This window comes from Rattus norvegicus, chromosome 2 (genome assembly GCF_021556685.1).
Source record: "Rattus norvegicus strain SHRSP/BbbUtx chromosome 2, alternate assembly SHRSP_T2T, whole genome shotgun sequence".
NCBI classification, from domain to species: Eukaryota; Metazoa; Chordata; class Mammalia; order Rodentia; family Muridae; genus Rattus; species Rattus norvegicus.
Genome location: NC_141535.1, coordinates 163160122 through 163176614, shown reverse-complemented (window position 1 = coordinate 163176614; position 16493 = coordinate 163160122). Strand labels below are relative to the sequence as shown.

At 36.0% G+C, this 16493-nt stretch overlaps 1 protein-coding gene across 2 annotated transcripts in view; it reads right to left on the bottom strand.

Moving 5' to 3' along the window:
* Positions 1-16493, bottom strand: part of Fstl5 (follistatin-like 5) — a 654395-nt gene that overhangs the window by 114736 nt on the left and 523166 nt on the right. For both annotated transcript variants that reach the window (NM_001271195.1, XM_087628612.1), the window contains 2 exon segments: positions 8566-8700; positions 12284-12445. In NM_001271195.1, the coding sequence (NP_001258124.1) occupies positions 8566-8700; positions 12284-12445 (297 nt within the window).

Sequence of the window (16493 nt, the reverse complement as noted above, 5' to 3'; positions counted from 1 at the left end):
GAAAATAAGTAACTGGAATTAAGACTATGTTTTGAAAGTCAGTAGATGAGTTGGTCAAGCAATTTTCTTGAGCATTACACAAAATGTATTTAAATGATGCTTTCAGCCAAAAGCATCCCCTCACTAAATTTGTCCGAGGCACACAGGCACATAGGAAAGTTACAGGTAGATGATCTTCTAGGCTACATCATAGCAGGCTCTTTATGGTGTGAGAATAGCTTTATGTTCACAATGAACTAAACAAACATAAGAAGTCTGAAGACAAATATTTAGTCCCTGACTATTTTTATATGCTTATGCATTATGAAGTACTTTTTAAAAAAATATTGACTTTCTTCTTAGAAGCCTGAGTAAGCTAATAAACAAAACTGTAGTAGCTTTTTAAATTCTACAATAATCCCAACAATAGTTAGAAGATGAACAGAAGATAAGCCAACTGTATACCATGAGCTCCCATTACTGTATTTCAGCACAGATGTGTAATGAGTTTCTAATACAGAGGTTCCCCTGAGATTAAGCAGAGGACACAAAATAAAACTATTTTATTATGATGGAGATTGAAATTTGACTAACTCCTACTCAGATGATGAAAGGAAACACACAAGGGGTTGCTATATTAAAAATAAAATCCAGCAAAACAAAGAAGTGAAATCTTGCATATTTTGATAAATCTTACAAAAAGTCTCAATAATAAATGAGTATAAAATGATTCACACTTTCAGAATATAGCATCTTTCTAGCCTTGAGATGAGCAAAGAACAGCTTTCACTATCTCTAGGCCTAGGCCTAGGTCTGGAAGTTTATAATCTCTGTACAATCTAACCTTCTAACCCAGGGCCTAAAAGATTCAGTTTCCAGACTCCCTCTGCTAATCTAGGCCCAAAATGTTTCAGCCTTCAAGACTTACTGATAAATAAACTTACTCTTTTCTTTCTTTGTTTCTTTGTTTCTTTGTTTCTTTGTTCCTTTCTTTCTTTCTTTCTTTCTTTCTTTCTTTCCTTCCTTCCCTCCCTCCCTCCCTCCCTCCCTCCCTCCCTCCCTCCTTCCTTCCTTCCTTCCTTCCTTCCTTTCACACTCCAGATTTTATTCCCCTCCTGGTCTACCCTCAACTCATTCCACATCCCACACCTTCTCCCTGCCCCTCTGTCTCCAGGAGGATGTCCCCATCACCCACCACACCACACCACACCAGACCTCTGAACTCAGGAGCCTCCAGTCTCTTGAGGGTTAGTTGCATCCTTTCTGACTGAACTCAAACCCAGCAGTCTTCTGCTCTTTATATATTTGGGGTCTTGTATCAGCTGTTGTAGTCTGCCTGGTTGGTGGTCCAGTGTCTGAGAGATCTCAGGGGTCCAGGTTAATTGAGACTGCTGGTGCTCCTATAGGGTGGCCCTCCTCCTCAGTTTTTCCCTAATTCAACCACAGGGATCAGCAGCTTCTGCCCATTGGTTGGGTGGAAATATTTGCATCTGACTCTTTCAGCTGCTTGTTGGGTCTTTTGGAGGGCAGTCATGACAGGCCCCTTTTTGTGAGTACTCCATAGCCTCAGTAGTAGTGTCAGGCCATTAGGCCTCCGCTGGAGCTGGATCACATTTTGGGCTTATAGCTGGACTTCCTTTATGTCAGGCTCTTCTCCATTTTTGTCCCTGCAGTTCTTTCAGACAGGAACAATTATGGGTAAGAATTTTGACTATGGAATGGCAACCCTATCCCTCAGTCCTTCATTGAGTTGTGTTTCCTTTGCACGGGCCTATTTGGTTTGGAGAGGTTAATGTAACACAGATACTCTCAGCCAACCATCAGACGGAGCCCAGGAACCCAAATGGAAGAGCTAGGGGAAGGACTGAAGGAGCTGAAGGAGCTAACCAGACCACCCAGAGCTCCCAGGGCCTAAAACACCAACCAAAGAGTACACATGGAGGGAACCATAGCTCCAGACAGATATGTAGCAGAGGATGGTCTTATCTGGCATCAGTGGGAGGAGAGACCTTTTGTCCTGTGGAGGCTCGATGCCCCATTGTAGGGAAATGCTCGAGGACTGAGACAGCAATGGGGGAGCGGGAAGAGAAGCACCCTCGTGGAGGCGAAGGGGATCGGGGGATGCAATGGGAGGTTTGTGAAAGAGAAACCAGGAAGGAGGATATAATTTGAAATGCAAACAAATTAAATGATTAATAAAAAGATTATCAAGCACAGAGATATGTGACAATAGTTCATTCAGCTTAATGCAGGTTTTAGAATTAGAGACACTCAAAAGAAATCCAACAATTATCTCAACACCCTCGATAAAAGTTTCTCAGACTTTATAAATGATCCAAATGGAAGAGTAAATTGTTTTCTGTGGTTATCACTTGAAATATTTCAATAATTCTAAAACACAAAATAAATAAACATTAATTTTATTTGTGATAGCTTCAAAGCATTATTTTTGGCATCTTTTTCTTGAATATATTTTGGAACTTTTAAATGTAATTTTAGAGAACCAGTGCATACACTCTTTTGCTTTCATAGCACTGTATTTATATCTTTAAATATGAATACACATATCATTAATTTTAATAATAACTGAGCATTCCTTTGCAAAGCTCTTCACATTTTTTAACTAATTTTTTTCTGATAGATGTTCAGAATCACTAAAGTACACAAGACAGAACTTCTTCTTATTGCTCTTATTTATCTTTTGCTTTTACTTCAAAGTTTATACAGATTTTATATTCAAAGATGTCACTGATAAAAGTTAATTTAGTTAACATCTCTAAAATTATATAAATAAAATATGTCATTAAATAATAAATGGGCCTTGTGTAATACGGCATTAGGCTAGTAAACCTCAAATGTACAACACAAGCATATGAACTTAAGGAAATAAAGTAAATTAAGATAGAGTTCATCTTTATTTGTCATGGGTAATAGTGATTTGTAGCTGCTCACAATTGCTATAAAACTGATAATTTAGTAACATATAGATCATATGCTTTAATCATATTACATGACCCAGTGCTGTTATGTTGTGCTTGTTAAAACTGGATTCAATCAGTATCATTGGTAACAATACTATTTTTACAATATAGGCTTCCAATACTTAATGGTAAGGCATATCATTTTAGCATATGCTGGCATTAGTTTAAAAATTTTATTGTGCAATTTACTTCATGGATGTGATAGTGATGGCCAAATTAAATATCACAAATATTTTAACTGCTGATAAAACTAAATTTCTATAGAATAATAAAAACTTAACGGACATTTATTTCATAATGAACTTACTATTTACTTGATTATATTATTTTCATGCAGACATGCACTATACTTCCTTTAATCCATTCAACCTTCCTTTTATGCTTTCCCCCTTTCTCACAAATGTGTCCATGTGCTAGGAATATCAGGATCTGCTCTGCCTCCTGGTTTGCTTCGTCATATTCAAATAATGGCATGGTTTAATCCAGTTTAAAACTTTCTTCTTCTAAAATAGACAAACATACCAAGAATTTTTGTGTATCTTTAAAAGGTTTTCCAGAATTGCACAGAGGGTTCAGGGTTTTTGAGAGCTTGCTGTTATCCTGGAGAACCAAGTTCAGGTCCTAGAATCTATTTGCAGCAGTTCACAAATAGCTTTGAATCTCCACCTTCAGAGGATGCAAAACAGTCTTTGGAGTATGATGGGCACTTGCAGACATGTGGAAATATATATATGAAACTATAATCTTAAAGATATGTTTTATGATTTTTGTACAAATAACTGCATTTTATCAATATTTAAACCTTTATAAATTAAATTATAGCTATTGCAGTTTTGCAAATCGAATCTCATATGTCTAAATATTTCATTCATGAAAGTAACTTGCTGTGAAATTTAACCCATTAAGAGTGTTCTTATAAAGTGACAGAATGGTAAACTTTCTACAGGAACTCCCAATATAAGGATTGCAAACCGTTCTATGGATTTTAGCACAGGGAACACAGTGGAAGAGATATCCTATACCAATGGATGTGTAGCTCATTGTGACAGGCATTTTGAAGAGGTCTTCCACAGCTTTGGCAGTATTTTGACAGAGAGTTGCAAATGAAGAGAAAGCAAATCAGTAAGTGGCACTAACATGAGTAGGCATCCAGTTTTAGAACCAATGTACTTCTAAAATAAACACTCTTCAAGAATCTTAAATTTTGTTTTATAATATTAAACTTAAACAAATATATTTCTTGTTAACATAAAAGGCCATTTTTTGTGCCAGCTTGTGGTGGTACACACTTTTAGTCCCAGCACTTAGGTGACAGAGGCAGGCAAATCACTGTTCATTTGAGTCTAGTTTGGTCTACATCATGAATGCCAGGACAGCCAAAGGTACACACTGCAACTCTCTCAAAACACAATTTTTAAAAATTGTTGAATGTATTTAATTTATACGTTATTGTAATAATCTTACATTGTCAACTGTAACAATGTGACATTTAAAAAGGAAAGTACAGATAACACACATATCACAGCATGTTTAATATATTTATACTACAATAAACTACTGTAATATATCTATATATCATGCTTCACCATGATCCATTAGTTGTATTCACCCCACTTCTTACTAAAAATCTGGCCAGATGTAATGTAATTTTTGCTTGGATTTATGTAGCCAGTAGCTTCAACACTCCCTACAGCCGACAGCTTGTTCTTCATGTACTTTAACCCTGAAGGTGAGTCTTTGCCAGTTGAGCACTGCTGGGAATGAATATGTGAAAAGCATTTGCCAAATGCAAGATGTTTTCTTATAAATAGCATATGTCTTTTGTCTAAATCTACACATGCACTTCACATTGTCCTCTCCTAATTCCTGTTACAAGCACCACACATTCACCCATGACTTACCCATTGAATCTTAGTTACCATACTGTAAACGTCATAAAAAGTCAGGGTGTTAGGAGTCTGCTTTTGAAATTCAATTTTTTACTGGAAAAAAAGAGCCACAAAGGGAACATAGAAGCTGTTGAAACCATATCCAGTGGATAGGTGTGCCCTGGTTGAGGGATGGGACCACCCACTCACCTCAAAAATATTAATACAGAATTTCTCCTGTCAATAGGAAATGCAGGGACAAAGAGTGGAGCAGAGACTGAAGAAAAGGCCATCCAGAGACTGCCCCACCTAGGGAAGGTCCATATGTAGACACAAAACCCAGGTACTATTGCTGATGCCAAGAAGTGCTACTGGCAGGAGCCTGGTATAGCTGTCCCCTGCGAGACTAATTCAGATGCCAATGTACACAGCCAAACATCGGACTGAGTGCAGGGACCCCAATGGAGGAGGTTAGGTCAATAACTGTAGGATGTGAAGGGTTTGCAACGCCATAGGAATAACAATAATATCAACCAACCAGACTCCTCAAAATTCCCAGGCACTAAACTATCAACCAAAGAGTAAACATGGGGTGACCCATGGCCCCAGCTGGATATGTTGCAGAAGACAACTATATTTGACATCACTGGGAGGGCAGCGCCTTGGTCCTAAGGAGGCTCTATCCAGAGTAGCAGAATGCTAGGGCTCTGAGGCAGGAGTGGGTGGATAGATAGGGGATGCACCCCCCAGAGAGGCAGTGGGAGGGGGAAGAAGTAGGGGTCTTGTTGCGGGGAAACGGGGAAGGCAGATAACAGTTGAAATGTAAATAAATGTAATAATCAATAAAAATGAAAAAGAAAAGCTTACAGTGGGGTTTGCTGAAAAAAAAAATAAAGCTCTGTGGCTCAAAAAAATTAAAGTTGAAAGTCATTACTGAATTGTGGCCCAACTGATGCTTTTCTTGAATTATTCTCTCAACTCCGTCATGATGTTAGAAAATGACCTATGAGGAAACTGTGATTGATAGTACTATGACTGTCCTATCATGTATGAAATAGCTACAAGGACGTCACTAAACAAAGTATGTATTGTGCGATTTATTGAACAACTAAATCTTCCTTCAACGTTATACTCTAAGTAGAAGCTCCATACTTCACTGCAACTTTCAGAAAGGAAGCTGAAGATGAACACCCAGCCATCTTCACTGTCAGTTCTTAAGTGGGAATTGGTGGCACTTGCAGCTCTGGCTTTAACTCTTTCCATAACATAGGTGACTTTATGGAGTGGAGAAAATCTGACCTTTATTTAAAATATTTCTGTATCCACACTAAAGAAAAATATGTTGGTTTTGAGAGATCAGAGTTTACTATTCTTAGATGTGAAAATAAATATTTCAAGTATGTTTTTGTGTCAATAAACACCTTTATGTACTCATATAACCTATAACTATATGAATTTTATATTTATATGCATCTTTCAGTGTAAAAACTCTGATTTCACTGCCACTGGGTTTTCCAGGTTTTTATTTAAAATGAAAACTTGCTAACAATTATCTAGAAACTATTTTGAGAAAGTTAACATGAGTCAGAAGAATGCTTCTATGTGCTTAACAGTTTGATAAGAACATCGTTAATCACATATCTCTGTGTGTGCATGAATATATATATATGTGTGTGTGTGTGTGTGTGTGTGTGTATGTATGTATCAAGCAAAACTTCTTAGCTTGCTAATGCTTATTTCCCACTATAATAGAAGAACAAAATGCTTAAAGTGGGCAAGTGACAGGTTCAAATCACAAAACTGTCAGGTGACCAACCCTGTTCTATTACAAAAAATATTCTTTTCAATTATACCAGTCATTTGTCATCTGTGTGTATCTGTTTGTGTGTGTGTACTGCATGTGAGGTGTGTGTGTGTGTGTGTGTGTGTGTTGTCACTTCTAAAAGGAAATATTGCTTTGAAATTGCTTTTGGAAAAGTTATTATTTTTCTTTTAAAAACAAGAAGTAAAAAAAAAAGTGTTGTGACTGTCAGGTTCTTTGGCGTTCTATAAAACACATGTCCAAGTGGAAATGTCTGTCTCTAAATTCCTAAGAAGAACCAGAAGTAAACCTTAAAGGGATAACCAAAAATCATATATTTCCATAACATAGCCTTTACATAAGTTCAGCTCTCCTTTGCTGTTCAGAATTTTAGAATGGCACTCAGTACTTAAAACACCACTAGGACCTCAGAGATCTATTACTTAAAGATGAATAAAATTCTAGTTTAGACACACTGAGGCTTAGGTTACATTCTTCTCTAGTAGTGAATATTAATTCATAACCACTTTCTAAAATCAATATTTTTATTTCAACCTCATGAATGTGGCATTTAAAAATTAGAATAATGATGTAAAATATTTCATGAATACAATCATAAATAGCAAATAAAAGGCAAGGTTTTAGTTCCTTATACTTAAGTTTTAAGAAAAAAAAACAAGTTAAAGTTCTAATTAGAAGGGAAAATAAAAGGAATAAATAAATTATTGTCTTTGTTTCTGTTAGCAAGTTGGCTTTCATTTTTACTTTTTTGCTTTCAAACTTTGCTCCTTAAATATATCCTTATCGTAATGAATGCTGCGCCCAGAAAAGCGATAGAAAAAGTTGTACTAATTGATGGCTGTCTGTAGCCTCCATGTTCTCCCATACTCACCTGAGACCAGAGATGTAAAAGTGAATAACAAAAATCTTCTGAGATCTTCCTTACTTCATCGTAATTAGGGTCAGAGAGATATACCCCAAACAAGAGGTACAAACATCAGGAAGTGAGAGTCAGAGATTGATCAATGAGCAAGAGTGAAACCTGTTCAAGTCACGACGCTGCCACGCTAGGTCAGTGTGAGCTGAAATTCCTGAGCCTTTGCCCAGAGTTCACTGAATAAAAAAATCCTCATCTGTAACAACCACATATGTGCTGCTTTAATCATTCCCTTTCTCTGTCCATTGTCATGACACAATAGGATGAATAAAATTAATAATACTACATCCCATATCACAGAATAGTGATAAATGTAATCAGGAAAAATTATAAGGTGTTTAATTTGAAGGATCCTCTAATTAGACTGAGTGTATCACAACCCCAGAAAAGAAGAATTTTATCATCCATTGAATCATAAATATGTACAGGTGTGTACATGGGAAATAGCTTTGACTGTTTAGCACACTTATCCATATAGCACACTTATCCATATGGCACTTGCCATGTGGACAAAGAATTTTTACTACAATAGACTCTGGGACAAGGAGGATCTGTTGCAGAGGAGGTCACAACACAGCTGCTGCTTCAAAGGCAGCTATGCCACTGTTAGATCTAGAAAGAGGCAAATTTAAAACCACAAATAAACACACTGATGATTATGTGAGGGCTTTAGATTTCACAAACTGTTTGGGAAAGGGATTTTACAAGGATTTAAATTCCTGCATGAGCACACAGGAAGTCAGCGTCTGGAAGATCTTATGTACACTGCTATTCTGATGCTGGTGCTTCAGGGAAAACCGCACCTGCTTTCAAACTTCATCCAAACTATTTTGAGTATTTTAAGATTACCATTCTTCCCAAACACAGAAATTGTTTGTTTTTATGTTCTGTATATGTTGCAAAGAGCAAAGGACAAAGCCATAAAATTGTTTGTGTGTGTGTGTGTGTGTGTGTGTGTGTGTGTGTGTGTGTGTGTTGGGTGTGGGGCTCAATACATACGTGTCTTTCTAGCAGAATCTTCCACAAAAAGAGAAGAGATGTCTTCATCCACACCGGCTTCATTCCTAGCAATGCACGTGTATGCTCCTGTATCTTCATAACGCACATTGCTTATGTGGACCTCACTGCCATTTGCTGTGAACAGAAGGCAAGTGCAACTTGTAAACTATGGTCTCAGCTTTGGTACAGTGCATTCTGATTACACAGCCAAGCAGCTCACTGAGCTTGTTCTAATTAAACTGTTTTCCTTCTCGCTTCCATACTTTGGAGATGTGCCAAATTGCTCCAGCAGCTCTCAAGTGTTTGTACATTGTTTCATCAGTCTAAGAACCAGATCTCTCTCTGCACATTTTATATCATTACCTCTTCCTATTTTTCCCATGCAATATTTCATATAAATAACTATCATCCTATATGTATTTGCAGTCAAAACCCAAGGTTTAAGCAAAGCTTTTCAAGAACTAATAACAGCAAGACCATTTACCTAAAAGAACGCATGTGAAAATGTGTCACGAATTGAGTGAATTCTATCTGCAAGTCAAGTTTCATTAAGGAAGTTTACAGTGCATTACTGTCATTAAGAAACTTTATTATATATTTAGAAATATTAAAGAAAGAGGGCATTGAGATAAAATCACAATAGTCTGAAATATCACCAAAAACTTATTTAAAATAAATTATGATTTAGAAATATAATCATTTTAAGTATGAAATAAAATTGAAAAATCTTGGAGAGAGGATACTTTAATCTAATCCTCTGAAAGATAAGTTGAATTTCCCAACAGCAAAACCAAGGTGCAATTAATCATGTACAACATGCTAGCAAAAATGCTAAGAAACTTCACATATCTTATTTAATAATCTATTTAAGTGATATTTAATTATGAGATGAGTCTGAGATTTGCAGAATGAATTCATACAGGTCACTCAAATGGAACGGTTTGATTTTATGAAACCACACACTTCTACAGCTGTGTTCTACTGCTGTCAAGAGTTGTGATATTTCTTTGTACTGTTTCATTTTTATAGAGATATCTCTCTGGTGTCTTATATCTATGTTCCTCATATCTCAGCCACAAGAACTGCAATGCAAGCTTACAAGTCAAGTGAATAGCAATTAAATTGGTGTGGTTGAGTCAGAAAGAAAAGTGGTTGGTTGAGAGAGGATTGCTGAGAAGAGGTGGAGGTGACTTCCCCCACCCCCAAAAAAACTATCAGAAAATGTACTTGAATGTAAAATGCCCCCATAGAGGTGCCTATGTTTGAGCACTGGTCCCCAGAAAGTGGCACTGATTGGGAAGTTAGTGGAATCTTTTGGAGGTAGTATCACTCTAGGGGCAATGGGTCAATTGGAAGAAGACATGATGCTTCATAAAACAGACCATGCAGTTCCTCACTGCCAAAGTCAGACACTCTCCTTCCACCGTGCCTTTGTTGCTAACATGCAATGTATCCCTCCATGTTGAAGACAGAATAAACACTTTATCCTTACACTGCTTTTGTCAGCTACTCAGTCCTAACAATGAGGCAAGAAACTAATTATAGAAGGAATGACTGGCTTAAATTGTCTATCTGAGAGAATGAGATGAATAATGCCACCACTTGCCTGTAGATACACTGCCCAAAACCAATGAGTGGAAAGTGATTCCCAAAGGAAGAAGTGATACTGACCTTTACTTCTATTTCACATTATTTACTAATTGCAACTTTTTCCTTTATTATCTTTACTTTTGTGTTTTTAACTGCTCAATTGTCCTTTAGCTGATCACTCCTCTGAACAGGCTTCCTTTCTCTGCCCATACTCTCCTTTTTCTCTAGTGTCTCTCATACCTGTGACCACTAACCCTTTTCTTTTGTTCATTTACCCTTATCCATTTACCCCCAATTTTCCATCTCCTCATTGACTCTTAATAAAGAATAGCCTATAAATCTATTGAATGCTCAGAAAATCTGTAGGATATATTCACTAGTTTGCTTATTTTCCTAGAATTTTTAATATTCACCATTAGTTTATTTATTTGAGAATTCTGAGACTTGTTTTCTTTTTCTTAGTATTTGTGTGTGTGCGTGTGCATGTGTGTGTGTGTGTGTGTGTGTGTGTGTGTGTGTATAAGCACTTGGAGCTTAAATTATCCTCTCGAAACTGCCTGGCTCTTCTCCTATTATTTTAATTTAATTACAAGAATTTTCAGTTTGACATGCAATTTACTCAGTAACCCAGGCATCTTCCAAAAAATATTACTTAGTGTCCAAGTGAAGGTACAATTTTCTGTGATTTCTCCTGTTGACTTCCAGTTATACTGTAATCTGATAAGAGACAAGGAATTATTACAATTTTTATAAGGCTTGCCTCATGAACTAGAATGTGATAAATCTTAGAGAAGCTTACATGGGTCACTGAGAAGAGTATATATTTCACATTAGGTAAGACACTATGTAAAGAGCTATAAATTCAGTTGACCTATGGTATAGTTAAACTCTCCTGTTTCTTTGCAGACTTCTATTTTTTGAGGAACTATCTGAAGAAACCATTAGAATGAAGTCTTCAAATTTTATCTGTCATTGAAAGCAAATGGCTTTGTTTTCTTAGATATGAAGTAAATAGAAATAATCAGAAAGTCATTCTTAAATGTCCTGTACTCAATAAATCAGTAAGGACACTCAGATCCATCAAAGGGATTTGGTTCTCATGTCCTTCTCAAAGAAAATGTTGTGTCTTTCTTTTTTTTTTATTAACTTGAGTGTTTCTTATTTACATTTTGAGTGTTATTCCCTTTCCCGGTTTCCAGGCAAACATCCCCCTAATCCCTCCCCCTCCCCTTCTTTATGGGTGTTCCCCTCCCCATGGGAAAAGTTAGACTTTTGATTGTTGACATAGGAGAACACCATAGCAAATGTATGCAATGTTTTTCATAAAAAATGAAAAAAATTGTTCAAACCTACATAAAGAAATGGTTTCCTACATAAAAGCAGGTCAGAGTGCACCAAATAAATGGAACCAGAGAGTAAGGTTTCCCTCACATATTATGAATACACTATTAAAGCCATAGACGTATAAAAGTGTATTGAATGCTGCAAGAGAAGGATATCAAGCCAATTATAAATGCAGTCCCATCAGAGTAACACCTGATTATTGGACAGAAACCTTTTAAGCCAGAAGGGGGCTGAAAAGATGTATTTTAAGTTTTAAAGGCTACAACTGCTAAACCAGACTATTATATTCAGAAAATTACCCAATAAATTAATGGAAAAATAAAAATAAAACAAAAAGCAGCAATAACAGAAACTTTCCATGGTTTAAGAAAAAGCAGATTTAATTCATTTTTACCCACGATCTCAGCTCTAGTTTTTCAGAGAATGCTAGAAGTGATACTTCAATCTGAAGAGGTTGATAAACACACTCAAGATGTCACAGGGAGCAAAGAAACAATTGCACAACAATTAATCAAAAGAGTTATATAATTAAACAGTTTATTTATCATCACCATAATGGCGCCCTATATTAATTTCTATGACAAGACTATTATTTACAACAATAAACATTAGAAAATTATATCAGTTTTGTCTTAGATGCAGCCATGTTTTACTACTCCCAAGAGTTGCTGCACTAAGTCATTCTCTCACATTTGCTCTGTCTTCAATTTTTTTCTAAATTTTTCTATTTTACTAAAATAGATCTGCACACTTGTTTAATGAGAAGAATATAAGAAACAGGCACCTTGAAGCGTGAGCTGTTTGGAGAGCTTTGGTGTAATATCGATTCCATTCTTCAACCACCCAAGCTGAGGGTCCGGTATGCCCTCTGCATGGCACCTCAGGCTTGCAGTTACCCCAGGTTCTCTGGCCTGACTCTCTGGATACACTCGGATGACTGGAGGGACTGATTGGAAGAGGAAACAAAAAACATGGGTAAGTAATCAGAATTTACCATTTGCTTAGCGAAATGAAGAAAAATTTAAGTTGCTTCCTTATGAATTATATATTTTCATTAGTGTGTATAACTAGTTTCCTGGTATAATTATCTACTAAAATGTCCCAGGGTTTTTGGATGAAAGGTAATTCTGAGCATATGTCAAGAAAAACACAATTCAAACATGATATATCATGGTTCAAAAACTTTTCTAAAATCTTGAAAATTAATATTGAAATAGACTACCACTTAGCAACTAAAGGATGGCATTAATGAAATTAACATTTAAAATGCATTATAAAGAACTAAAACCTTATGGATTGAGTTATTTGAATAAATAAGTATATAATTAAAAAGAAATACTTTTCCTTACAACAGTATGTTTAGAAATTAATAAAATTTTATACATAACAGTATACTGAACCCAAACTGTTACCAATGAATTTTGTTTAAAGCATGCAATATGTTACATGAACCACAACAAAACATTATTCAAAAGACTTAAAGTAAATGAAATGCATAATATATTCATGAATAAAGGCATATGGTTGGTAAAATGAAATCATATGTAAGCTCCCCCTCAATAAACCTTTAAATTCAGTTTTGTATAGAAATGTAATAGACAATGCTCAGATCCATGAAGAGTTAAAAGAGACCCCAAGTGAGCAAATATTCTCAAACAGTAGGATGAAAGCTGAAGGGACCCCATGTTGGTCATTAGAACCATGAGATACTGACATGAGGACAGTCACAGGGAACTGTGGAGCATAGTTGAAAGCACAGGAATAACCAGAACACTAGTATGGTCACCTGATATTTCACATGGTGCCTAAACATTGTCCAGTATGACTGTTAATCCATCAGGAACATGAATTCGAATTCCTTCTTTATGATATATTTAAATTATATATACATATATAATGTAAGATATATGTTTATATAATTTGAACCAAGTTAAATTATAGCTCTAATATACAAATCAAACATAAGTCCTACTTCATAAAATATTTAAATTATATATTAATATAGTATATTATACATATAGTCATTTGAATCAAGTTAAATCATAGTTCTAAATGTACAAATCTAACAATAAAAATCTTAAGAAAGAAGCCTTAAAACAGAAGTCCAAAAGTAAAATTATGGACTATTTTGTTTAGTATATGGACTGAACAGATTATATTTTGGAAATTATATGTACATATATAAGCATATACATATTCAATAACAATGAAAGAAAAAGCTGGTGATAAATTTGAAGAAAAGTGGAAAAGAGTATGAAGGGAGTGATATGATTAAATTATAATCACAAAAATAATACTACTAAAATGAAAATGGTATCAAAATGGAATAGAAAACATAATAACTGATTATATATCATTGGAGTTGATAAAAATGTCATAGCTATGATCCCCGTAATCACAAGCACCAACACAAAAATAAATAATCTCATCACAGTACCTTATGAAGAAAGATGAAGAGGGCATTGGAAAATGTGACTCAGTGGCTAAGACCACTGGTGGCAATAGTAAAAGACTTGGGTAAACTTGACAGCATTGACATGGTGGTTCACACTCACCCAATTCCAGTCTTAGGGAATCTGACACTCTCATCTGACCTCGATGTCAATTGAACACACACATGGTATATATGCATACATAGAGGGGGGAAATTCATGCACATAAAGTAAATAAATTTGTAGCAATAAGAAAGAATGTAAATAGGGGTTGGGGATTTAACTCAGTGGTAGAGCGCTTGCCTAGCAAACGCAAGGCCCTGGGTTCGGTCCCCAGCTCTGAAAAAAAAAAGGAAAAAAAAAAGAAAAAGAAAAAATGTAAATAAAATAAGATAGGTAGGAGACCGCTTTATTGTTTAATACATTGGTCACGCAAGCAGCGACTTGAGTGGGACTTCCAGAATACACATTAATACATCTCCTATAGAGTTGCAAGTTTGTTATCTGAGTAACAGAAAAAAATTGATGATCCTTGCACTCTCTGGACATCCAGCCTACCTTGTAAAGTACAGCCAGTGAAATGGACTGTCCCAGAAAGGGACTAGGAGCTCCACAGGAAAACCAACAGAGTTAACTAATCTGGATCCTTGGGGCTCTCAGACACTGAACCATCAAACAAAGAGCAAGGGTTGAACCAAAACTCTACCTCTGCATGTGCGCACATATGTAGCACAAGTGAAACTAAGTCTTCCTGTGGGTCAAAATAACTAGAAACAAGCTATCCCAAATATATATATATATATATATCCTGTGGTGGGAGGATACCCAGGGATTGCCAGCCTTTCAGAGGAGAGGCCAGGGGACATGGGAGAAGGGTTGTGGCAGTGACTGAATAGGAGAGGGGAAGTGAGCAGGATATAAACTGAATAAGTAAAAAATAAGTAATTAAGTAAAAAAAAATAAATAAAATAAGAGATATAGCCTTGATGGTCATAGAATGTCACTGAGGGTAGACTTAGGGTTTGTAACCTTGCCCACTTCTCACTCACTCTCTTTGATTCCTATATGAGGCTGAAAATGATTAGCTTTCTTCTTCCTGCCACACACTCCCATGCCTTTTTCACCATTATGGACCCTCAGTCTAGAACCATAAGCAAAATTAAATCTTTCTTCTACAAGCTTGTTTTGTCGGTGTATTTTATTATAACATCACTAAGAAACCAATTTGGACTTGCTTTGCTCCATCCAGTATTTCCTCATTATTCTCCCATGCCTGGCTATTGGGATAGGGAGGTAATTCTGTTTCATTGTTTATACAACACAAATTATTATAAAATAATATATGAATTCTTTTAGTTATTTTGGTCCCTTATTGTTTATTTTTATTATTATTTTATTTACATTGCCCCCTCCAACCCCCCTACCCACAGTTCTTCATCCCACTCTTCTTCCTTCTTGCCTATGACAGGGCCTTTCCCACCACTACCAGAAATACATGAATTGTTAAGTAGAACAGTTTTGGGCATATCAGAGGGGATGGATGGAGGGAATGGAAATGAGAACTATTCTAATTAAATTATGTCCCCCCCCCAAAAAACAAGTAGAGGGAAATGTCCTAGAGAGGCTAATGTATTTTTGCACTTAGTCCCACTTGTTGGCCTGGAATGTCATGGAACCTTAGTTGTCTGCATCCTTGCTGGTGGAAGTATGTTATCAGGGTCATAATTTAAGGGTTTTGCCTCACACAACTTGCAGGTTACTCTCTCTGCTTTGTGCTTGAGGTTAAGGATAAGAAATTTGTGTTTCCTGCTCCTGTCACTTGTTCTCATGCCTTCTGTGACATTGTGAACTCAAATAAACAGACACACAAAAATAAGCTGTTTTATAAGTCTTGATAATAATATATTATCACAACCAAAAAATAATTAAGATAGCTTATATCCTTTGTGTTTAATAGGTTCTGTGTGCCTTAATCTCAAAAATCCTGTTATCACAAATTTAAGATTCTCCTTAGCAATCTGGACCAAGTTTAATTTCATGGATGGCACCTCATTTAAGTGCTCTGCTGCTAATAAAAATCTGATTGTACAAGGAAAAGAGCATGCTTCTAGATCTACTGACACTATAAACGCCATGTAAATCAGATGATAGTTTAGGTAACAAGGTCCAGATGGTAGGTACCCTGATTAATCTTGAATTCTTAGTTCTTTTTCTAGTGATGCTTTAACAATCTAAAACTGGGCCATCATCAGCAGTAATAAAGATAAAACAGGGTTGAGAGAAGACCTAAGAAAGTTCTGCAGGCTGCAGGCTGGACTATCTTGGTACTGCCTTTAGCATTCATAAAGATGGGAACCTCATAGACATCCAAAGCTATAACCACAGCAAATTTACTCTATCCCATCTCCTCCTGCAATATAATTCAAAAACCATAACCTAGGCATGATTGGAAGGAAGGGCCTAGTTATGTTTTTCCCAATCTATTACAACATTAATAATTTGTCTTGATATATCAATTACATACTTCAAGACCTTCATGTTACTTTTTCCCCTAGTCTCATT